Below are 21,435 nucleotides of genomic sequence, written 5' to 3'. Positions count from 1 at the left end.
CCTTCTGGAACGCTCATGCTCGCCGAAGGTCAAAGTTGAGATGACCTCACTTCCGGGCGAGCGTCCGACCCCGGGAGCCAGCAGGCGTCGGGCAGCGCGTTTCGCAGCACCACCGAGGTGTCCGGCACCCCCGGGAACGGGACGTAGCCCCGGGGGCAAAAAATACAGGGCGGAATTAGAGCTGACCGGGGCTGGGGCGGGGGGACGGGCTCCGCCCCGGGGCGGGGCGCCGGACGCGCATGCGCAGGCGGTGACCTTTCTCACGTGCGCCTGCGGCGGCCTGGTCACTTGGTGGCGGGGAGTGCAGGAGCCGTCATGGTGAGTGCCTGCCGCCCGCGCCCCGCCGCGCCGCCCCCGCCTCTCTCCTTGCGCCGGGCCCGAGCCCAGCTCTGCTGAGCGGACTCAGTGTCGTAAGGGGGGAGGGTCCCCGCAGGGCCTGGTGGCGGGCCTACGCGTCTGCCGCGAGCGGGCCGCCGCCTTGGGTCCCCGAGCATCCCGCGGCCACGCCGCCGCGCCCGAGCGTTCCCTCAGCCTGCCGCAGGCCGGTGGCGATGGTCCCTATCGTGCCCGTGGAGCCGTGGGAGGGAGGTGACGGGCCCGCGGGCGCAGCGGCTCCGTGCGGCGCGGCGCTCGCCGGCCCCGGTGGGCGTTAGCAGCGAGCCGCTGCCCGCGGGGGGGATGTCCGCAGCGGTCTGGGAGCGCCGCAAGGTCACGCAGTCCTTGGCGTAGAAACGGTTATACCGGCGTGGCGGGGGCTGCGGACCAGGCCGTGGCGGGGTGTTTGCAGGGGCTGCCTTTGGCTTCCCGGAGACCTCAGCTGAATGTTCTCCCCCGGCGCGTTACCGCTAACGGGCAGGGCTGCAGGCACCGCGGCGTGGTCCTGCGCAGCTTGGGGAGTAAACCGAAACAGTTTATGCTGCGTTCTCGTTCACCCATTCTCTTTGTTTTATGAACCTCTTTATAGAGATCTCATCTCGAAGGAGAACTGGGTAAGGGCAGAGCTGCCCTTGTTCTTGCAATGATACATTGTTCTTGTGATCCTGCTAATGTGAGGAGTTAGCATTTCTTAAAACAGTGTAAAATGCTCACGGTCATAACTCTGGGTGCTTATTTCTGTTAAACAGAACAGCTCTTTAAAAAAAAAAGGATCAGAGATGTTATTTTTTCAGAATGAGAATGATCACGATGGGCAGCCTTTTCCCTTTACTGTTTTTCATCACTGTGGTAGTGACAGTACTAGGTGGGACACGTATCTTTCCTGTGCTGCCTTTTTTCACGCTCTGCCTGTAACTGTGTTTTCTCCCAATTTTACAAGCGCGTGTGGATATTGATGAGTGCCAGTAAAGGCTGCGTGGATGCCAGGCCCATGTTTCTAGTTGTTTCTGTGAGCGCAGGCTCTGGGTACCTGTCCAGTGGAGCGCTGTCGCCATGTGACTTGGCAAGGTGCCGTATCTTCCCTTTGAAAACCCAAAGTTCCTTTTTCCTGACCCCTGCTTGCTGGCTGGGAGTCGGTGCTTGCTTTTATCTAGTACATGGCAGTTAGACTGCTCTTTCTGGAATGCAGCCAAGTAGCAGTAAGTAGGTGCAGAAAAACCCAAAACCAACCAAAAAATAAAAAAATCCAACAAAACACCCACCCTAACCCTAACTCTGCTTAAGCAGAGGTAGATACTGAAGCAGTCACAGTGGAAGTATGCTACTTTTCTATTTTTAGGGACTTAAACCTAAAATTTCTTTAAAGTTGTAGTCTATTTGTAGAAGTCAATGCAAGTAACAACACTTTAGTTTCAGACTTCAAAGCTGGGAGGCTGTATGTCATTATGTGAGATGCTCAGGCATGAGAATACCTGAAAAAAACACTGACCTGGGGTACCTGGCTAGGCTTTTGCTTCTTTACTGTAAAACACTCCGCTACACGAATAAAAATGTAACTGTCCCAAGAGATCCTTAGTCATCATTAAATCTGATTGTGAACTGAATAAATACAGTTCATCTAGTCAATAATTTTGCTCACCAAACTACAGTAACTCGGGGTTTGGGATTAAAAGCCTGCAGGGCTTTCAGCCAGAGGAGGAGGAGGAGGTTGCTCCACCTGGTGGTGGTGTGTCCCTCCGGCTGGAGTACATCTTCCTACGGCCCAGCTCTCAGGATTGCCCAGCATCTGCTTGTATCTTTAGCCATTTCTGATGCAATCAAAGACGGCATGTGTTTGCTACTACTAAAAATAAATGCTCAGCAGTTTTCTTAAACTAATCATTTCTCTCAAAAGAGACAAATTTGCCTTTTTTTTTTTTAAACTCTTAATTGCAATTTTGTTTTAATGTTCCTCTTGTTACAATTGCTTCCACAGGCAGGAAAAGCATTTAGGAAATTTCTTCCCCTCTTTGATCGTGTTCTGGTTGAACGATGCGCGGCTGAGACAGTAACCAAAGGAGGCATCATGATTCCAGAAAAAGCTCAAGGGAAGGTGCTACAGGCAACAGTAGTAGCAGTTGGATCGGGAGCCAGAGGAAAGGTAAATATCCTGAAGCATGTTTTACATTTGGGTAGAATTAGTAATGGTGTGGTGGTAGCTGGGATATTATCATAAGAAAGGGATGGCTGTAGTGTAAATTTAGTGATAGCTCACAAAAATGGGTTACAGTGATGACTGAAGTTGGAAGCACAGACTCAAAGAGGAGGTAGAAATCTCAGGTTCTCCTGACTGGCTCTGACCTTGAATTCCAGTATTCCTGTAAGCATTTGTAGAATGGAAAATACTTGCCTTTTAAAAATCAGTATTATTTATTGATATTTAAAAGCAGCTTTAAACAGTAGCGATATGGGTTTTGGTGGTGGCTTGGGTTCTGCGTTTTGTTTGTGGTTTTGGTTGGAGTTTTTTTAATTTTAAATAGATGAAGAGCATTTTGGGGGATAGCTTGTTTCATCACTTTGCAGCCAAAATGAAGGACCAGGAGCCATCTTTGTTACAATGATGGTATGCCCCAATTTCTGCGACTGGTGAGCAGGGTGGAATCCCACAATGTAGCATTCGCCGCCTTGTGCTACGGGAAATACCATTGTCCATAAGGATTAGGCTTACTGGACAAAAGAAAATCAGGAATCAAAAGAATTGTGTTGCAAAATTAACAAAAAATTATGTGTCGAATACACATCTGGGACAATGTTCACAAAAAAGACAGTGGCTATGGGCTTCAGCATCAAAAGGGGTTTTTCCCCACCAAAGTAGTGTTCGGTTAGTAGCAGTAGTGGGAAAACAGGTTAAATTTCAACTCGGGCATATTGACTTGGACTTTTTCTTTACTGTTAGTCCCTCTGTAGGTATCACACTGGTTTCTGTCAGTACCTGACTTTTAAAGCTTTATACTGTGAAATGGTGCTAATATTTGGCTAACATGGTAATATTTTATTTATAATACAAAAATATAGTTAAACTTTATCAGGTGTTTCTAAACAACTGATTTGCCAGCAACAGTGACAAGTCATCAAAGTAACAAAGATGGGAAGGTACTTTTAACTGGCACTTGGAGAAATAAGCCTTGGCTATAGAACATGGAAATGGACTTTTTCCATTTTTAGAAGGTGGTTTCATGGCCTGTCACTTAATTTCTCGGGTTTCTTGGGTAGTTGTTTTTTCTTCAAGTAAAGTCCTATCCAGTACGTCAAGCAAAGACCTCGCAGTTGTATTTACACTCAAAACTAAATGAAAATTAACTGTATTCAGAAAGTCACTGCAGTTCTACTCCCTAAACATTGCAGGACACCAGTGCTTGAGAACTGACTGGTGTGCTTTTCTTCCTAGTAAACCTGTATATTCTAGTTTCACTGTACAATGAAAATACAGAGTTGTGATTTCCTGAATGTTTTACATGTGGATGGATCGTTGTAGTTTGGAGGAATTCTATTGCATCTGTCTATATTGTGGAAAACTAAGTATTTCTTTTTTCTTTCAGAATGGTGAGATTCAGCCAGTGAGTGTAAAAGTTGGTGAAAAGGTTTTGCTACCAGAATATGGTGGTACTAAGATTGTACTAGAAGATAAGGTAGGTTTCCCAACTTTGTGAATGCAAATTAAGCTGGTGCCCAAAATGTCATACTGCCAGTGATAAATACTGTAGTTACTTCATAGTGTTAGCAGCATTCAAGAAATGAAGTTGTTGGCAGCAGCTGAATCCAACCAGCTCCTGGTACCTGTAGTACTTGCTACTTCTACCTCTGCTTAAAAGGAAGTAACCTAGGAAACCTCTGGCCTTACCTTTGCTGGGTGGACGAAGTGGCTCCATATGCCAAGCATGTATTAGAGGGAACCCTAAAAGGCTTTGAAATTCCTGGGGGTATCCTTGCTTTTGACAGGGAAAGCTTGCAGAATTGTCTTCTAACAGTTCTTGCACTTGGTACTACTAGAAACAGTAACTCAGTAGCTTTCCCAAAGTGTCTTATGAACAAGAAAATCTTTTCAAGAAGTCAACATGTAGAGCTAGTCTTGTTTAGCTCACTTTTGATTTTCATGCTTCATGACCGTGGTAGCCTTGACTTCAGAACAAGACAGTACGTACAAAACAACTGAAAAAACAACTGATAATGACAAGTACTAATGTGGTTTTTTTTCTTTGCAGGACTACTACTTGTTTAGAGATGGTGACATTCTTGGGAAATACGTGGACTAAACCTGTTGCAGTATCAGTCATCCATTCCACTAAAACGCTGAAATTTTTCTTTCATCATGTAAATAATGTCCTTTATTTTATAATAAGCAGGCATTGAGTCTCTGAAGTTGTGATCTCACTGTAACGATGGAACACAAATAAAAACATGTACAGTCAGAAATCAGTTGCTCTTGCTTGAGTTCCATTGAACAGTGAAATTCAGATGACCACCAACCAGCCTTAACTATTCCAAACAACATCATTTTATATCCTTCTCTCTGTACTGAGATTGTAAAGGTCTTTACAATAAACTTCTAAAACTGTTCTGCTTCTGTCTCAGTGAACTCTCAGAACTCTCTTCTGTGATGAACTAATCTCTCTGAAACTATTCAATTGCAGTAATATGTTATTTTCCCTAAACTTGTCTGAAGTTGGGAAATGAGTTTACAATGGTTATCAGACAGATGCAGTGATGAAGGGGACTTTCAGCTAGCTCCCTTGCACATTGAACTTTATGTTAAGATAACATTTTAACTTCTTCTGTCTTGGCAATAGCTAAGGCACTGGTACACTGGAAGACTAGCACACACAAACCACCCTGCCACAAACAGCCTGTCCCACAGCAGTCTAAAATGAGCTTGGTACTAGTCATACCTGTGCTAGAACAAAATCATCCAGTTCATAGATGAAGCAGATAAGAATTACAATGTTTTTTCTTACCTGTCTCTCACTGAATTTTACCAATAGAAAACAAATAACTTCCAGTAGTTAATCAGGCAGAATTGGGGCTGGTAACTATGCTATTGCAGGCCTGATCTCCAGCTTTCCCATAACAGTAGAGAGGTGATTTGACAAATTGTATTTCTTTTGTCTTTAACATTCTTAAATAGCAAGACATTTACTTAAGTAATGCTGAAAATCACATTCACATATTTCTAACCACACTATCTTTGGAAAAGGATTCAAGGTTATTCACACAGGACTACACCAATCTGCACTTTATGCACTGTGTTCCTAATGGTGCTTTCAAAGTTGGTATGCATACATTGATCTAGTGCAGTCTGAGAACAGACACTACCTTAAAATGTTTTGATGTAGTTTTATGTGAAATAAATCAATATATGACTTACAGCTACTGAAGTTTTAATAGCAGCAGTTAAATGGTACTTCTTTCTCATTCCATTCAAGCTGTTACAAAATTAACATTGCTGGATACATGATAAGCCTTATTCTGGAGATAACAGGAAATGACTGTAATGAAAAATATTTTTCAGAACTTCAGTAGCTGTAGCTGGGGACTTCAGCTTTGACATACTCTGAAACACAAGGCATTTTCTGCCAGGGCAGTTTCAGTTTCTTCCCCCCAACAGCTAAACTTCAGCACACAAGTGAGCTGGAGCTACTTTTTTTACCCAAATGCCAGTTATCACCCAGCTATTCCATTAGGAGCTGCATTTGACAATCTTTGCAGCAATGTCTTTTGCTACCCATAGTTGTGGAGTGTGCTGCTTGCTGGCTGGTTACCACCTACCCTTTGCAGCTGTAGGCAAACCAGGCAAAAGTTACACCTTTCAGGTGGTTAAACTCCCACTGAACTGAAACAAGTACTAACAGGGAAGATGCTAAATTAAAAAAAAAAAATTTGTTTTAGTATAAAAGGCCTACTTCTTGAAATCTGCCCTATGGCAGTTTTACTTTAGTAGTTACAGCAATGCACATAACAGCTGAAACTCAGGATTATCACACTACAAGTTTCTTGAAAGACAATTGTGTAATGAAACAAACTAATTGAGAAGCATTATTTTCCACTAGAGCAAGCATGCCTTTATATTCCGTGATAAAGCAGGTATTCTGGTGAGTCACATACCAAAGAGGGGAAAGTATTTAACATATTTACAAACTACTTATGGAAACTAGACGCCATCTCAATGAGAAAAAGACATAGTAGGAATTGATTCCCAACAGAGGAATGTTTAGCCCTAACATTGCAGCATTTCTTTCAATAATAATCTTTTAGAGATGAATTACATAGGGTCCCCACTCAGCAAATAATTTCATGGTGTTTACAGTTCTCATTTATGAGGAGCCACTACAATCTGTGGGGGTGCGGCCTGACCCCCACCCACTGTGCTCCTCGGCCAGGGCACCAGCCAGCTCCCCAGCAGGATCACGCTGAACTTGCACTGCGGTGCTGCTGAGCACGCACCACCCAAGCCTGTCTCCCCCTCAACTCATGCTTTCAGCCCCAGCAGATTTTCAGCAGCTTGATATCATGTTTGTTTAATAAAATATTTAGCATGGCTGTATCTACCAATGTTTACATAGCTGATTAAAAACAAAAGTCATTTTCCTGAAAACTTCATGGGAATAAGTAATTCATGGATGTGGAAGGAAAAAAAAAAAAGGCATTCCTAGGCCTAATCAAATGGAGGACATGCTTGAACGTCCGCTGGATCCATAGACAGAGAACATTGTATTCTTGCACCATGAGGCTATCACTGCAAGCAAGGACAAGGTAACTATTACATAGTCAAGGTGATCCAGCTGCTGTTACTGTTTCTCAGTCCACAACAGCATGCCAAATTTTGTATCCCTCAGGTTCTATAGAGGAGGACAGAATCAATCACAAGTGCTCACTCTTAGCTGTGTCATTCCTGTAGGAATTTAGACTTCTTTATTCCACTGTTTTCTAGACTATTTCAAAGCTTCAATTTTGGCAAAAATGTTACATATTGCCCTACTTGCTTTTTTTGGGGGGGATACAGTCCTTCCCAGCCTTTCCTCAGGCTGAATCATAAGAGAACAAGATGGACTCCCTCTACTTTTGCTACGTTCCCTTCTTAACATTTCAGAACAGCTGCCATTAGCAGCAGCTATACTGTTTTCAGAAAACCTTTATCATTCTGGTTATGTTATCCTGCCACAGTAAGAAAAAGGTGAAACTTTTACACGCTAGTAGAAAAGAAAGGAAGGCCAGGTCCCTAACAGCCACAATCAATAAGATTTCGGCCAAATATTCCATTTTCATTCTTCAAGCTCACGAGGCAATGAAGACCAGGCAAAAACCAAAAAGTGAAATTACTGTTGATAAGATTTTGTTTAAAAACAACTTGAAATCCAATAAAACACAAATAATGAGCAGCTTCCAGGAATACAGGGTTAATTATCAAGAGGCAACATGAGAGATCTACAGACTTTTAACATCTTCATTAAGAAACACTACAGATTTCTTTCCTTTTTCTGCAAACCCATGAGCCAGTTGCAGATTGAACTAACATACATATTTCTCCCTGAGAGGTATTTCTTCACTGCAAGATTTATTTCCATTTTAGAAGCAAGATGTCCATGAAATAAAATTCAGGGACAAATGGAAATGTCAAATCCCCAATTCTTCTGTGCTTTAGATATCAGTTAAACCTTGAATATGATGATAGAAAAATAAAAATATCCAAACAAGCTGCTGAGCGTTAATGGACATAAACAGCTAGAATTGCTTTTATTTTGGGATTGGCTAATTATATCAAACATTAATGTTGGATTACAGCTGATCTAATGAGGTAATAGGACATTCATACCCTTCATTCTAATGCACCAATTTCTCCCAACTTTGTTAATCTTTTCACGGTTTCTTACAAAAACTGCTAAGCAGTGTGCTGAGTTTCACCACATGACCCAAACAGCTAACATCCCTGGGGCAGGAATGCTGACCAGGAGTAAAAAAGTAACTAAGCAAACTGAATTCAGGTGCCTGAAGTTAGGAATGCCACCTCTGTGTTACAGTGTAACCTGAAGGCAGCTGCCACTGCTGTCACTATAAACTGCTGGTTAGCTGGCTGCATGCACCCGGGCAGGAGATGACCCCATTCCCTGTTTCTCATCACTCGCACATTGCCGATCTTTCAGGTCTAACCTGCCCTCCAGAACAAGGCAGCATCCTGGTCGTGGCATTGCCCAAGCAAAATAAGTATTGAGAACGCACTTTGCTTTCTGATGGGAACACCTAATTAGAGATTTTTCAATGTTTAAAATCCAGAAACGTTTCACATCTTCCCTCTACCTAATGAGAGAGTAGGTTTTAACTTGAGGAAGTACATGTTACTTAGAGCAAATTACTTGGGGGGGACACAGGACACACCACACCTAGCATTTGCTCTGTAGTGCTGTGGAATAAAGAAGGGGCAGCATGAGGTACCAGCATTCTCCATTTTCCAGGAAACAACACGCAACTGCAACCATTTATTTATTGATTGTCTAAGGGGAGGTATCTCATCTCTACCTGGTTGCTCCAATCATTCTTGCTAACAGACAGAAGCAATTCATCCTTATTTACCTATCCTGTACTCCTTCCTACCTTCTATTCCCCAGAAACAGAGCAGCTTCCAAATAGTTTTATAATTTTCTTCTCGCTTATCCTACAGAAAAAATATGAGCCACTCCAGTCTTCCAAAATGTCTACTTGCTTGTAACAGCCAACTATAAGCTAACAGTGCCTTTTTATATTTTCTTCCCAAATACAGTCGACACACATAACACTCAACTTAGTAAACCCTGAAACCCAAGCTGTTTTCCATTAGCGCAGCAGCCTGTGACCTCTGCACACCAAACTTGCCAGCCTGTCAATCCTGCCTTTGAAGACCTAGAAAGGCTTTGTACCTACTTTGTTGGAAGTATTTTGCCCCAAATCACTGTTGTTGGTGGGGTTTTTATTATTATTCATTATTCTTAGCATTAACAACTATGTATCTTTAATATAGAACTTGAAATATTTTTAAAAATTCACACCCTTATGGTTTATATAGTACAAAATTTCATAGACTCAGTTGTGTTGTACAGACTTGTACAGAGCAGGCGAGGACTGACCTTGCGGGAGAGCACGCACAGCCAGATGCCAACAGAGGAATACTGATGAAACAGGATGAAGTCTGAAGAATGCATTTTCTCAACAAACAGTCAAGTCAGCTCGTTAACGTCTGGAGACTTCACCTCACAAAACGACCAACTCCGCTTACTGTTACAGCCCTGTCGTGATGGAACTGGCCTCACCATGCCGCTCATGCTTCCTCGGGCGGGCACCGAGGGACCTGGACAGAGAGTGGCAGGGACCACCATTAAAACCGTCCCCCATCTCCCGTGTGTGTGAGGCGGTGGGAGGCATTGTCCCACACCAACACAAGCCTCCCAGGAAAGCTCTGCTTTCGAAGCAGCTCCCCGGGCAACCCGCGGGTGCCCACCCGGCACTGCCCCGCTTGAGAGGCCGAGGAAGCGGCCGCGGCGTCCCCAGGCCCCCAGCCTCGCGCGGGGAACGGCTCTTCCGCGCACCCCCGCGGCCAGGAGACGGAACGGCACGTACCGCAGCGGCGACGGTGGGAGGGGAGGGGAGGGGAGGAGACGGAAGGGAAGAGGCCAGGGGCCGGGGCTAAGGTCCGTCTCGCCGCCCGCCTCCCCTCAGAGCCACCTCCCCGCGCCGGGGGCGGGAAGGGCCTCCCACTGCTTCCCGGCTCCTCTCGCGAGAACCACCGCCCCACGCGCCCCGCCCCGCGGCTGTTCCCGCTCCCCGCCCCGCGGCGGCCGCAGCTCGCCCGTGGCTGTTCCGCCCCTCCCTCCTTCTCTCCCTCCCTCCCTCCGCCGGCGGCCGCGGCAGCCGCAGCGCCCGTTCCTCCCCCTCGCCCGCCGCCCCGCCCGGCGCTGCCGCATCCGGGTCCTGGGCGCCGCTGTCACTATGGTCATGGCGGAGGGAACGGCAGTGCTGAGGCGGAATAGGCCGGGCACCAAGGCCCAGGTGAGGCGCCGACGCGGCGCGGTGAGCGGTCGGTTCGCGCGCGGGGACGGGCAGCGCCGCCGCCGAGGCGCCGGGCCCGCCTGGCCGTCGGGGAGTCGCCGCGGGCCTCGACGGGCCTACCGGGGCCCAGCGCTGCCCGCCGGGCCGGGCAGGCTGCGGCGGCGGGCCCCGCTCCGCGGGATAGCTTTGTTCCCCGCGGCCGGGTCGAGGCCTGGGCGAGACCCGGGCGCGGGGGAGCGGGGCACGGGCCGGGGGTCGTGGAGGCCGCCTATCCCATGGGGCGCTTGGCTGCCGGGCCCGGGAAAAAAGGTCGCTGCGGCACCGGCCCCCGCCGCGGCTTTCCGGCAGGGAGAGCGCCGTGCTTCCCTGGGGTTTCCAGGCTCCGGTTCGCGTCGCGCCCGGGCCGGTGCTGCGGAGCGTGATGGCTGTCTGTCATCGGCGGTGCGCTCCCGGGCCGGGGTGTCCTCGGCGTTGGCGAGCACTTGTGAAATCATCGGGTATGAGCTGAGGCCGAGTGCTGCTTCCCAGACCTTGGGCTTTTTTCAGGCACAGGGCTGTTCTAATACGCGTCAGTGTATTGCTGTTGTTGCTATTAAAATACTAAATGCATAATTATCTGAGTGAGACCACTGTATGATCGCACAGCCAGCCTTTGGCTGGGAGTTCTGCGTCGTCAGACAGGCGATCCCTGCCCTGTTCATCTGGAGAGATCAGTCATCCCTCCCTTACGTAACCTGCGCGCCTCTCGCGCTGAACCTGGGCGGCTGTCACATCGTTTCTCCTACTCAAAATGAAACCGATTTATTTCTGGGCTTTCAAGGTCGTCTTGAAAAGGTACACCTCAAATATGTGAAGCACATTTTTTAGATTATTTCAGAGATGATAGAGGCCTTTATACAAGACTTTTTCACTCTGCGTTTGTGAGGAGAGCTTGTGGTCAGCAACAGCAGCGTATGACACAATGTTGTAGGAACATCTTTTCTTCTTTGTCATAAGTACAGAGGTAAAATTATTACACAACCCTGTAAATCTGTTCATTCTATACATGTTTATGAAGGAAATGGAACGTTGTGTGCCTTCTGTTTGATAAATTTGGGGTATTCTGAAAAACAGTAAGCTGGACATAGACCTAGATTTAGTCAAATATTATATAGTATATTATAAAATTCATTTAGGTTGAAGAACTTTGGGTATAGTGATGCAATCATATGATTATTTTGTGGCTGTATTTAAGTTTTGTTTTTGGATGACACTGTGGTATAGCTGTTCAGTATGTAAATACCATTACTTAGTGATATTTCAACACTGGATATGCACTCCTTTCTCTAGAGAAGCCTGTATTCTCTCAAGAACAGATTGGTAAGCTTCACAGTTGGAACATTTTCATTGAGTCATTGTGTCTACTAGGATGGCTATGGGAGGCTGATGTGCAATATCTCTGCATAATAAGAGGGAGTAGCACTAAATTTTAGATGTGAAAAATGCAAAGTGAAAAAATGCCTATGTCTGGGACTATCACAGTTGCACCAGATGTGAATTGCTGCAGAAGACTGCAGTGCAGCTGGATCCGAGGTGAAACTTCAGGAGGGTTTTATCATTAACAAAACTAAACACCATGGGTTGGCGAAGCTGATAACCGTCCAGTTGTGCAGCATACTGACTGTTCCAAGAGAATGCAGTACCAAGTGAGGCCAACACTGCGTTATAGTATCTCAGCTTAGAAAGATGTTTTCAGTGGTGTGTTACTGCTAGGATACACTGGGATTTTTAGTTTTATAACCATTGTATAATGCTACTGTGTACTGACCCCTTCCCCATTCTTACATGGTCTAACATGTGAAATTGGCACTGTATGCAAATATTTAATTTAAAAAATACAGGATATATAGGTGTTGCAGCAAGATGTGGGGGAGAGACAATGTTTATAGTCACACAGAACTTTCATTTCAAGATGTTCTACTAGTGTGACATTAGAAGCATAAGTCCCATTTCACCCTGTTCTTGCCAAGATTGTGTCCTGCTTCTGTTAAGATGTAGCTTCCTGGAATTGTATAAACTACCTCTACATCTATTTTCCTGCATGCGCAAGCTTATTGTAGGTTGTGCGCTTTTCTTCCTCCTCTTCTATTTTTGTTAAATTGATTTTTTTTTTTAACAGGATTTCTACAATTGGCCTGATGAATCCTTTGAAGAAATGGATAGTACATTAGCTGTTCAGCAGGTATGCTTACTTATGTGAAATGTTGTTACTAAGTTCAGTTTACCAAGTTTTGTATATTGGTAAAAAAACCCCCAGGGAACAGTGCATGCTGTTTATCTGCTTAGAATGTTCCTGCACCGGAGTGAATTTCATAAGGACCCTACGTATATTTAAAAAGTTGTAACTATTAATTGTGTATGCAGAAATAACTAGAATTCCCATGTCTGGTTTAAAAAAAATCAAATGTAAGAAAATGGTGGGGTTTCCTGCGGGGTTCTTTTGTTTTGAGAAGGATGTTGTAAAAAAGCTGTAAAATTTACCCATTCTTTTACCTTTTCTAATTGAGGAGAGGCATTTTTTAAATCTGACGGGTTCTTAAACCAATTCTCTTACCCTGCTCATCTACTCTTTAACTTTTTAGTCCATAAACCACTTTTTAAGTAAAAAGTGCCTCAAAGATATAATGTCCTAAATATACTGTCTTACTATAATTACAAGAAGACCTAGATTTACTTTTCCCCTCTCTCCTAGTATATTCAGCAAAATATAAGGGCAGACTGTTCCAACATTGATAAGATCCTGGAGCCTCCTGAAGGCCAGGATGAAGGTGTATGGAAGTATGAACATTTAAGGTAAGAGTCCATCTTTTGTCAACATAGTGTCCCCGTTCTAAGTTTTGTTCATTGTAGTGAGTCTTTTTGAATATGGCAGATCAAAAGTAACTTAAAACTTTATATTTCTACTATTAAATATTTTTATATTTTGGTATTAATTATTTTATTAATTCCTTGTTCGTTCTAAAGTTTTATGATGCGCTCTGATCTAGTCTTTTTGATGTTTTTAAGGAAATGTTTGTACCTCACTTCAGAAGTTGTACTAGCATGTTTTCAATATGAAAATATAGTCATGAATTTCCATAGCACTTTCTCCTAGTATCATCAGCTCTTCATCTCCACTAATCGGGAATGTGATTTCAAGATGCTCCCAAGTGCTTTTTCTGGAACTTTCAAGAAAATAGGCTTTAGCTGGGAAAGCAAGAGTACCTGTGTCTTACAGTTTGTTTTCTAGTTGTAAGGAACCTCAAAACCTTTTGTCCTTCTCTTCATTTGTTTTATGCAGTATAAAAAATACATTCAGTCTCGGTAGTTTGTGCCTGAAAGTATTTTTCAGTTGTAGTCTAGGTTTACACCCTGTTAATAAATACATATTAATCCTTTTTCCTGGCATTACTTTAGTATCCTTGTGTCCTGATTTTTTTTTTTTCTTATAAGTGTGTCTTCTAACTTTATCAAATACACTTTCGGGAATAAGAATAGTTCTAAGCAACTCAGATTTATATTTCCTGACTTTTTGTCTCCCATTTTCTTTTTCTCTCCTCTGGTCTGGAGTAGTTCCAATAGATGTGGGGAATCCTCAAAAGAGGAAAAACTGTACACATAAAATGGCAAAAGGCACATTTTAAGAATTCCCTCTGTCCTTTCACTTACACCAAAAATCACTGTAGATTCACAGAAGTGACTTGTCACTGAATACTTGTCACTTTTGGAAAATTTCTTCAGATTTTTCTTGTAGGATGGAGAGGTGAATTCTCTTAAAGAATGCACTTTCAGGTTCATTCTAGTGAAAGCAGTATTTTTAGAAGTCCCACTGTGCTAATGATCTGTGGCGAGACTTTAGCCACTTAATTGATCTGGAGGAAGTATATCTTAGAAGGATGGAATGATCCAGCTATACAAGTTTAAAATTTACACTCTTAAGATTATTTTTTAAAATTTGTATTTGTGAAATAGCACTTTCTTCCATAACAAAGTTGATACCTTAAACACTTTCACTAAATTATTTGTTAAGGTCAGCCTCTCCTGTCAGGTAAGAATTAAAAAATTTAATTGTTTTGCTGAGTAAAAAAAATATGCTGGTGCAAATTCCGTTTCTCTCAACTTGTCGTCCTTTTATAGTGTGTTAATTCCTAGCCTATTGCCTTTTAGGTGTGACATCAGCTGAAATTATTTGGTGGTATTCTTTAAGTACGAATTTTTTTTCATGTTCTGATGTATTTTTTCCAAGAATCATTTCCAAAAACATGAAGAGATCCATGAAAATCAGAATGCATAACCTTGTTTTGTACTAGATGTTTCTAGTGGGGAAACAAATCGTTGATTTTGATGCTGCTGTGTTCAAATTTTTTTAGACAATTCTGCCTTGAGCTCAATGGACTAGCTGTCAAGCTTCAGGTAATTCTTTTCTTGATATTTTTATATTGTATCGGGGAGGAAACTTTTTTTGTATTCTAAGATGCAGAGTTTGCAGAGCTTTCTTGTAAATTTATACACATAGACTTGAGCAGTGGTTTGAGGTAAGAGTTTTTTAGGGTTTTAAAGAGTTCTGGCAAATAACGCTTTTTGGTGGGGGACAGCTCGTTTCTGCCGTTGTGTGGTTTTCATAACTGAACAATTGTTTTAACAGAGTGAATGTCACCCAGACACGTGTACTCAGATGACAGCAACTGAACAATGGATTTTTCTTTGTGCAGCTCATAAAACTCCCAAAGAGGTACGGATGTATTTTGGAAAACTGCGATGTAGGATTAGCCTTTCACAGTTCATATGTTTATGGGGAGACCGTTATAGCTGGCTGCTTAGTCAAACTGAGAACTTATGTGGGTGAAGAATATCACTTGAGGTTTCCTTCTTTCCCATTCTGTAGTGGTTTACAAAAGAACGGGATGAGGTAGGAAGGAGCTGCTTTTTACCACAGTATTAAAGACTTTGCACATTCCCCTTTTCTCTCTTAATTTGTGTTGAGACATTTTGATTTCCTGAAATGCCTTGATTTAGCTCTGAAAGCCAACTTCTTTCCTACTCCCTTCTTTAACCCTTGTTCCCGCTGAGTATACTGGCATCCAGCAAGTCTGTTTTACTCAGCTAGACTGGAGAACTTCAGGCTGCTTTTTCATCTCTGAACACACATCATTCATCTACTGTTTTCCATGTTGATGATAGCTATCAGCTAATGGTCAGATAGTGGGTGTTGCAACCTTGAACTGCTGACAAAAACGTGTCACTGAGAAGTCTTCTTTGTGACATTGGGGAATGGCAAAATGGACAGACATTCCTGCTCTCAGCCTGCCTCAGTTCAGCTTTACTTTCTTCCTTCTCTTTTGTATGTACTTGATTGCTGAGCAAGGGCTTGCTTGTTATACACTTAGCTACACTAATGGTTTTGGTTTTCTTTGCCAAGGAAAAAGCATTGGTATACTTAGGTGTGGGTTTGGGGTTTTTTGTTTTGGTTGGGTTTTTTTTGATAAGGTGTTAATTTAGGCTGTAAAAGAAAGCCTGGCAACTTCACTATGTGGGAAACAAATGAACTGTGAGGTAACAATCCTCTTTCCTTTTAGTGTGCTTCCAGTATGTATTCTTCTTATACAGCTTTACTTAAGGAGATGCGTAAAATTCACTACTTGTGTGCATAATCACATTTCCATAGTAGCTTTTTTCTTGAAATAATTTACGTGGGTTGTGAAACAAGAGAAAAGAAATAGCTCACTTAAGGAGGAAACGTTGTTAGACCTTCAAAGAAGCCATGTGAAACTTCTGGGAATAAAAATGACCAGTGAAGTTAAAAGCATCAGGAAACATAATTAAAATGTTTCTCTTTGTCAAACAACTTGTTTAATGTCATGCATGCACTCATACATGTGCTCACTCACTGTCTATTTTTGTAGTGTCCTGCTATAGACTACACCAGACATACACTTGATGGAGCTGCGTGTCTTCTGAATAGCAATAAATATTTCCCCAGCAGGTAAAAATGCTTTGGGAGGAGGGAGAGAGGGAGGGAGTAGGTGGCATCCAACACAAAGGACATCGAAAGGCATAACGCATTTCTCATGGACTACTACTGAAAATATCAGAAGTCCTGCAATATGTGTCACTTGTTGGTAGAACTATTGTCACTTTTAAGCCAAGGAAGAACTCCTACCTATTGAAATAGTGTGCCATTTACCAGAGCTGCCGGGTGCTTTTTAGGTGGAGACTGTTTTACTAATATCTGTTGGTGTTACGAGGCTTCCACTGGAGCAGTGCCAACCTGAGTAACAGGATGGCCTTTAGAGAGATGCAGTGACTCAAAGGACTTAAACACTATGGCACTGAAAGCCTCCAGAAGCCAACACCAACCTACTGTGGGACATCAGTGACCACAGAAGACAGAGACTGAGTGTCTTGAATGGGCAGCCTACACATTGGATCATGGAAACCTAACTAGAGAAGTCAAAATTCTGCTTCTCTAGGACTCCGGTATTGGCAAGGAGGTACAGCTGGAAGTCTTTTCCCCTTTGCTCATCAGTGCTAGAAACCAGAAATCCAGCCCTTACCAGAATAACTGGTGATGTTTAATTACAGGCAAAACTTTTTTTTTTTTGTCAGAGTACAATTTTTAAATGTGGAATATGAACCAACATTTTTATTTTCCTTCCAAAACTGAGCAATTGCAGACACAGATATCTGCAATGCTTTAGTCTAAATTTCACATGCAATTATATAGTATAGTTTAACAATCAGAATTCATGTTAACATGTGTCTCAGTAGTCATTTTGGTAGCCCTGCTTTAACCTTTCTCCTGGTGCTTACAGGGTTAGCATAAAGGAATCCTCTGTAGCCAAATTAGGATCAGTGTGCCGAAGGATTTACAGAATATTTTCACATGCTTATTTTCATCACCGGCAGATATTTGATGAATATGAAGTAAGTAGTTTCAAATTGCATCTTGAAAGAAGGGCATTTACTGAAGTTGTAGCTGTGATGTAATTGTATTACATGTTTTCTTTTGATCCTACCAGAAGATCTGCATTCAAGTGGAGTATTGATTGTAGTTGATTAGATTGCAGTTTTATAATAACTAAAATGCTAAGTTATATATAAATGAAAATGAATTTATATAATTGTTTTACTCAGTTATGTTTTCCCTTCATTTGGATAAAAGGTCAGAATTTGAGCAGTTTTGTACAAACAACTCAAATTCATCTTTTTTTAAAGATTCCTGAATGAGAGGGACTGTTTACAAGGGCATGTCATGATAGGACAAGGGGTCATGGCTTTACGCTGAAGGAGGGTAGATTTAGATTAGATATCAGGAAGAAATTCTTCTCTTTGAGGATGCTGAGGCCCTGGCACAGGTTGCCCAGAGAAGCTGTGGATGTCTGCTCCCTGGAAGTGTTCAAGGCCAGGTTGGATGGGGCTTTGGGGAGCCTGGGCTAGTGGAGGGTGTCCCTGCCTGCAGCAGGGGGGTTGGAACTAGATGGGCCTTAAGGTCCTTTCTAACCCAAACCATTCTGTGATTCCAATTCTATTCAAGCACCTGGTAGAGTTAGTACTGCTTATGTATAGACATTTCCTGTTTGTATATGTTACCCAACAGTTAAGGAATTATTGTAAAACTGCAAAGAAACAGTAACCAGTGGCAGCTGGTGCACCTCCAGTAACTTCCAACTTTTTTTTTTTTTAAATGGAAAAGAATAAATTAATAGATAGAAAAAGCAGTAAGGGGTATAGGATGTAAAAGGAAACCTTTGGCAAATCCCACTTACGGTTGCTGGAACAGCTATGGAATGGTTGTTCTGTTGGGCATAGAGTATCTAGGAGGAGTTCACAAGACCTGGAAATTCTCTTTAGGAGAGCAGATCAGGACTACATTGAAATTTGAATATACTCTTCTCTAAGTGCTGTTGAATTGAGCTGTGACTTAAGCCTGAACTTCAGTATGGTTTTTTTTTTGTTAATTGCAGTAACTATAAGCAAGCAGTAAAGACTTACAAGTAATATAAATTTACTATTTAAGCATTACTGCTTCTTTCTAAGACTTGTAAATCTAATGAGGCAATTATATATAAGCAGGGGGTTTTTTTAGTATGTTATCCTCAGATTTTAAAAATATTCCTTCTGTATATATTGTTTTTTCCCCTTTTTTCATCCCCAGAATGAAACTTTCTTGTGTCACCGGTTCACTAAATTTGTGATGAAGTATAATCTGATGTCCAAGGATAACCTGATTGTACCAATTTTGGAAGAAGAAGTGCAGAATTCAGTGTCAGGGGAGAGTGAGGCATGATGGGAATGGCAGTACAGAAGCCTGTACTGAACATAAAACATTAATTATGTACTGTATATATCATTTTAGACACTTCAATCACGTATCCTCATAGCTTTGTTTAGTATACTTTTTGTATGCTGTGTGCATTGCCTTTTAATATGGGAAATACTTTAAGTTATTCATGAGCTGTATATTCATCAATGTGGCACTCATGGTTTTTAAATAAAAGTAGTAGTATCTGTTTATAATGCCTGTTAATAAAAGAATTTACAGTTCTCTAAAATTGCTGCTAAACAATCATTGAATCACAATCCTGAAGGTGTGTCTGATTGGGTGGGGAAAAAGTGAGATTAAGATTTCAGAGCAAGCCATTTTTTAATACAGTAGCTATATTAAGTCTTAGTTCAAAGATTATCACCTTAAATATAGAATTCTGGAGGAAGCTTCTTGCAATGTAGCTTATTCCTAATTTAGCTTTTATTTTTTTAAGATGGCTTTGAAGATTTACTGTTGGATGCACATATTCCTTTATGTGTATATCCAAATACTAATAGGATCTATAGTATTAGTAATACCAAAAGGATAATTTCACTATGCTGTTGAACATATATATTCTTGATATACATCTAACATACTTTCTGGACTTGTTTTTGTTAACAGTGGAGGTTTGTGCACAGCAGGGACAGGTTCTGTCCTGTTAATGCAGACTTCTGCTGTTCTCCAGTGTCCACAACTTCTCTAACGAACAACCGTGGCAGAAAAGTCAATGGCTTATACCTGTGCATACTTATGGCAACTGCTTACAGCTTATACCTCACGTAATTATTCACGTTGCACTACATAACACGCTAGCACAGTCTTTGCTTGTATTCCTAGTAAAAATATTTTAAGTACTTGAAATATTGAACCCGATTCTTCACAAGAATTAAATCATATTTTCAACATACTTAGTTTTGCTTCATTCACCTGAATTATATTCTTTGACAGAAAGATTTGGATTCATGCTTCTGTTCCCTATCAGATGTTTATTTCAAGTTGTGTTTGCAGATTTGCAATAACTGACAATTTCCATGAGTGCTGCTTAATTGTGTTATGTCTAGAATGATGGAATTAAATGTTTTAGAGGGGAATATAGCAGACATACTGCTAAGTGTACATGAATCCAGGGTCTAAAAGCACTAGCAGTGTTCTTACATTAAATGAATTTTGCTTAGCTGTTTAAGAAGTTAGCTGGTTGTTTCTCTCTGAGGTTGCCAGGGACCCTCTTTTTCTTTTTTTAAGCAGGTCAGAATGGGCTAACTCAACTAGTTTCTAAGTTGTACTTACTTGGAAAGAAGGGAATCCACCTATTTTTAATAAGTCTTTTTTCATTATATACTAAACATGCCTTAAAATCTATTTTTCTTTATATGAATCAAGCACACCTCAAGCAACTGTACCACCTGGATGTAAAGGGAATTTAAACAATGAGAAAATAGAGAGACTAAGCTTAAGTACTTCAACAGCTGTATTCTCCAGCAGCTCTTTTTGTCTCACGTTTATCATTGTATTTAATTGTCAGCAGGGTAATTGCATGAGATATTGTCCAAGTGAAAGTAGCTGTAGTTACCGTCTATACACTTAGCTATAACTTGCCTTGTATAGACCAGGTTACTTGATTTTTGATAGATAATTTTCACGTTTGTACTGCAGGTAGGATGAGTATTCTGGAGATAGTAAAATGTATTTAGTTTTGTTACAGTCAGCTGTTGGACCATGCGTGGTGCGGTTCTTTGTACAGTCACTCTGCATGCTTATGTCAGCTGTGGTGACTGAGACAGGCAGAAACATGTAACTGGTGTTACCAATTACATTTCCTCTACAGCAGTGAAGAAGTGATGTGGTGCTCAGGACTGCATTAAAATTTCAAACCTCTTTTCTTCCTCTTATGCTTTAAGAGTTTCACTTCAAAACAAAACTCGGGGTTTTAATCCTGTTCATTCTCATTCAGATTTGCACTGTAAAGTTGACTTGCTATACTAAGCTGATTTTATATAAGGCCTAAGTGAAACACTGCTTGTATTTTCCCTTGCTATTGTTTACATGAGTACTGTGTACACACATGTGCCTGAATGGTACCATACAACTTCAGTTAGCCTAAGCAAACCATTGATTTGTCTAATAAATATTAACAGGTTTAATTTAGACTCTACATGATAGGGAAATCAAGACTGTCTTTGAATTATATTGTAAAAAAAAAAAAAGGATAAAATTAAACTGTTTCTTTATCCATACCGCTATATTTTGGTAAGTGATTCTCATTTTTCATGTCACCATCCAAGAATGCAGGCAACCACGTGCTTTCCCATTTCTGCTACAGGGTGGGCGGAAGTGAAGTTGTATTTCTTCTTCAAAAGTAGAAAAATACAATACTCACTAGCATCTTAAAGTCAGATCTCAAATTTATACATCTCAAAATCAGAAAATGATGGTTCTACAATTAAAAAGTAAGGGAGAGCTAGAAGAGGAACTTCCAGATACCAAAATAAGCACACAATGGCAGCACATCACCAATGCAAGGGCATAGCGTAAGCAAAGGACAACTCACAAATGACTTTTTCCTTAGTCACTGAGGTTTGGCTTAGCATATCTTGCAACAGGTCACCACAGTGATTTGGCTACTTTCCTTTTAAGATGTGAATTCTCTCAGAGGTTGTCAAAGTTTATCTGCTTGAACAGATCAG

The 21,435-nt window shown here is 41.9% G+C and overlaps 1 protein-coding gene across 4 annotated transcripts; it reads left to right on the top strand.

The window, feature by feature from the left end:
- Positions 1-50: 50 nt before the first annotated feature.
- Positions 51-20,991, top strand: LOC129207904 (MOB-like protein phocein). 4 transcript variants are annotated; one of them, XM_054829608.1, is made up of 9 exons: positions 51-318; positions 2,351-2,515; positions 12,584-12,646; positions 13,157-13,257; positions 14,814-14,856; positions 15,089-15,175; positions 16,347-16,426; positions 17,256-17,367; positions 18,599-20,991. In XM_054829608.1, exons 1-9 carry the CDS (start codon positions 316-318, stop codon positions 18,728-18,730), a joined length of 786 nt encoding a protein of 261 aa, XP_054685583.1. In that variant the 5' UTR covers positions 51-315; the 3' UTR covers positions 18,731-20,991. The 4 variants fall into 4 exon arrangements, with proteins under 4 accessions (XP_054685583.1, XP_054685582.1, XP_054685581.1 ...); XM_054829606.1 differs by lacking the exons at positions 51-318; positions 2,351-2,515 and adding an exon at positions 10,223-10,425; XM_054829605.1 differs by lacking the exons at positions 51-318; positions 2,351-2,515 and adding an exon at positions 10,258-10,425 and having other exon boundaries at positions 19,373-20,991.
- Positions 20,992-21,435: the final 444 nt, after the last annotated feature.

The sequence above is a fragment of the Grus americana genome, chromosome 6 (assembly GCF_028858705.1).
Source record: "Grus americana isolate bGruAme1 chromosome 6, bGruAme1.mat, whole genome shotgun sequence".
NCBI lineage: Eukaryota > Metazoa > Chordata > Aves > Gruiformes > Gruidae > Grus > Grus americana.
This window is presented reverse-complemented; position numbering and strand designations above follow the sequence as displayed.

Excerpts from the sequence above, each read along its gene's own strand:
- LOC129207904 (XM_054829608.1), top strand. Across the intron at positions 12,647-13,156 it reads GTACATTAGCTGTTCAGCAG|TATATTCAGCAAAATATAAG; the intron begins GTATGCTTACTT and ends CCTCTCTCCTAG. Across the intron at positions 15,176-16,346 it reads CTCATAAAACTCCCAAAGAG|TGTCCTGCTATAGACTACAC; the intron begins GTACGGATGTAT and ends CTATTTTTGTAG.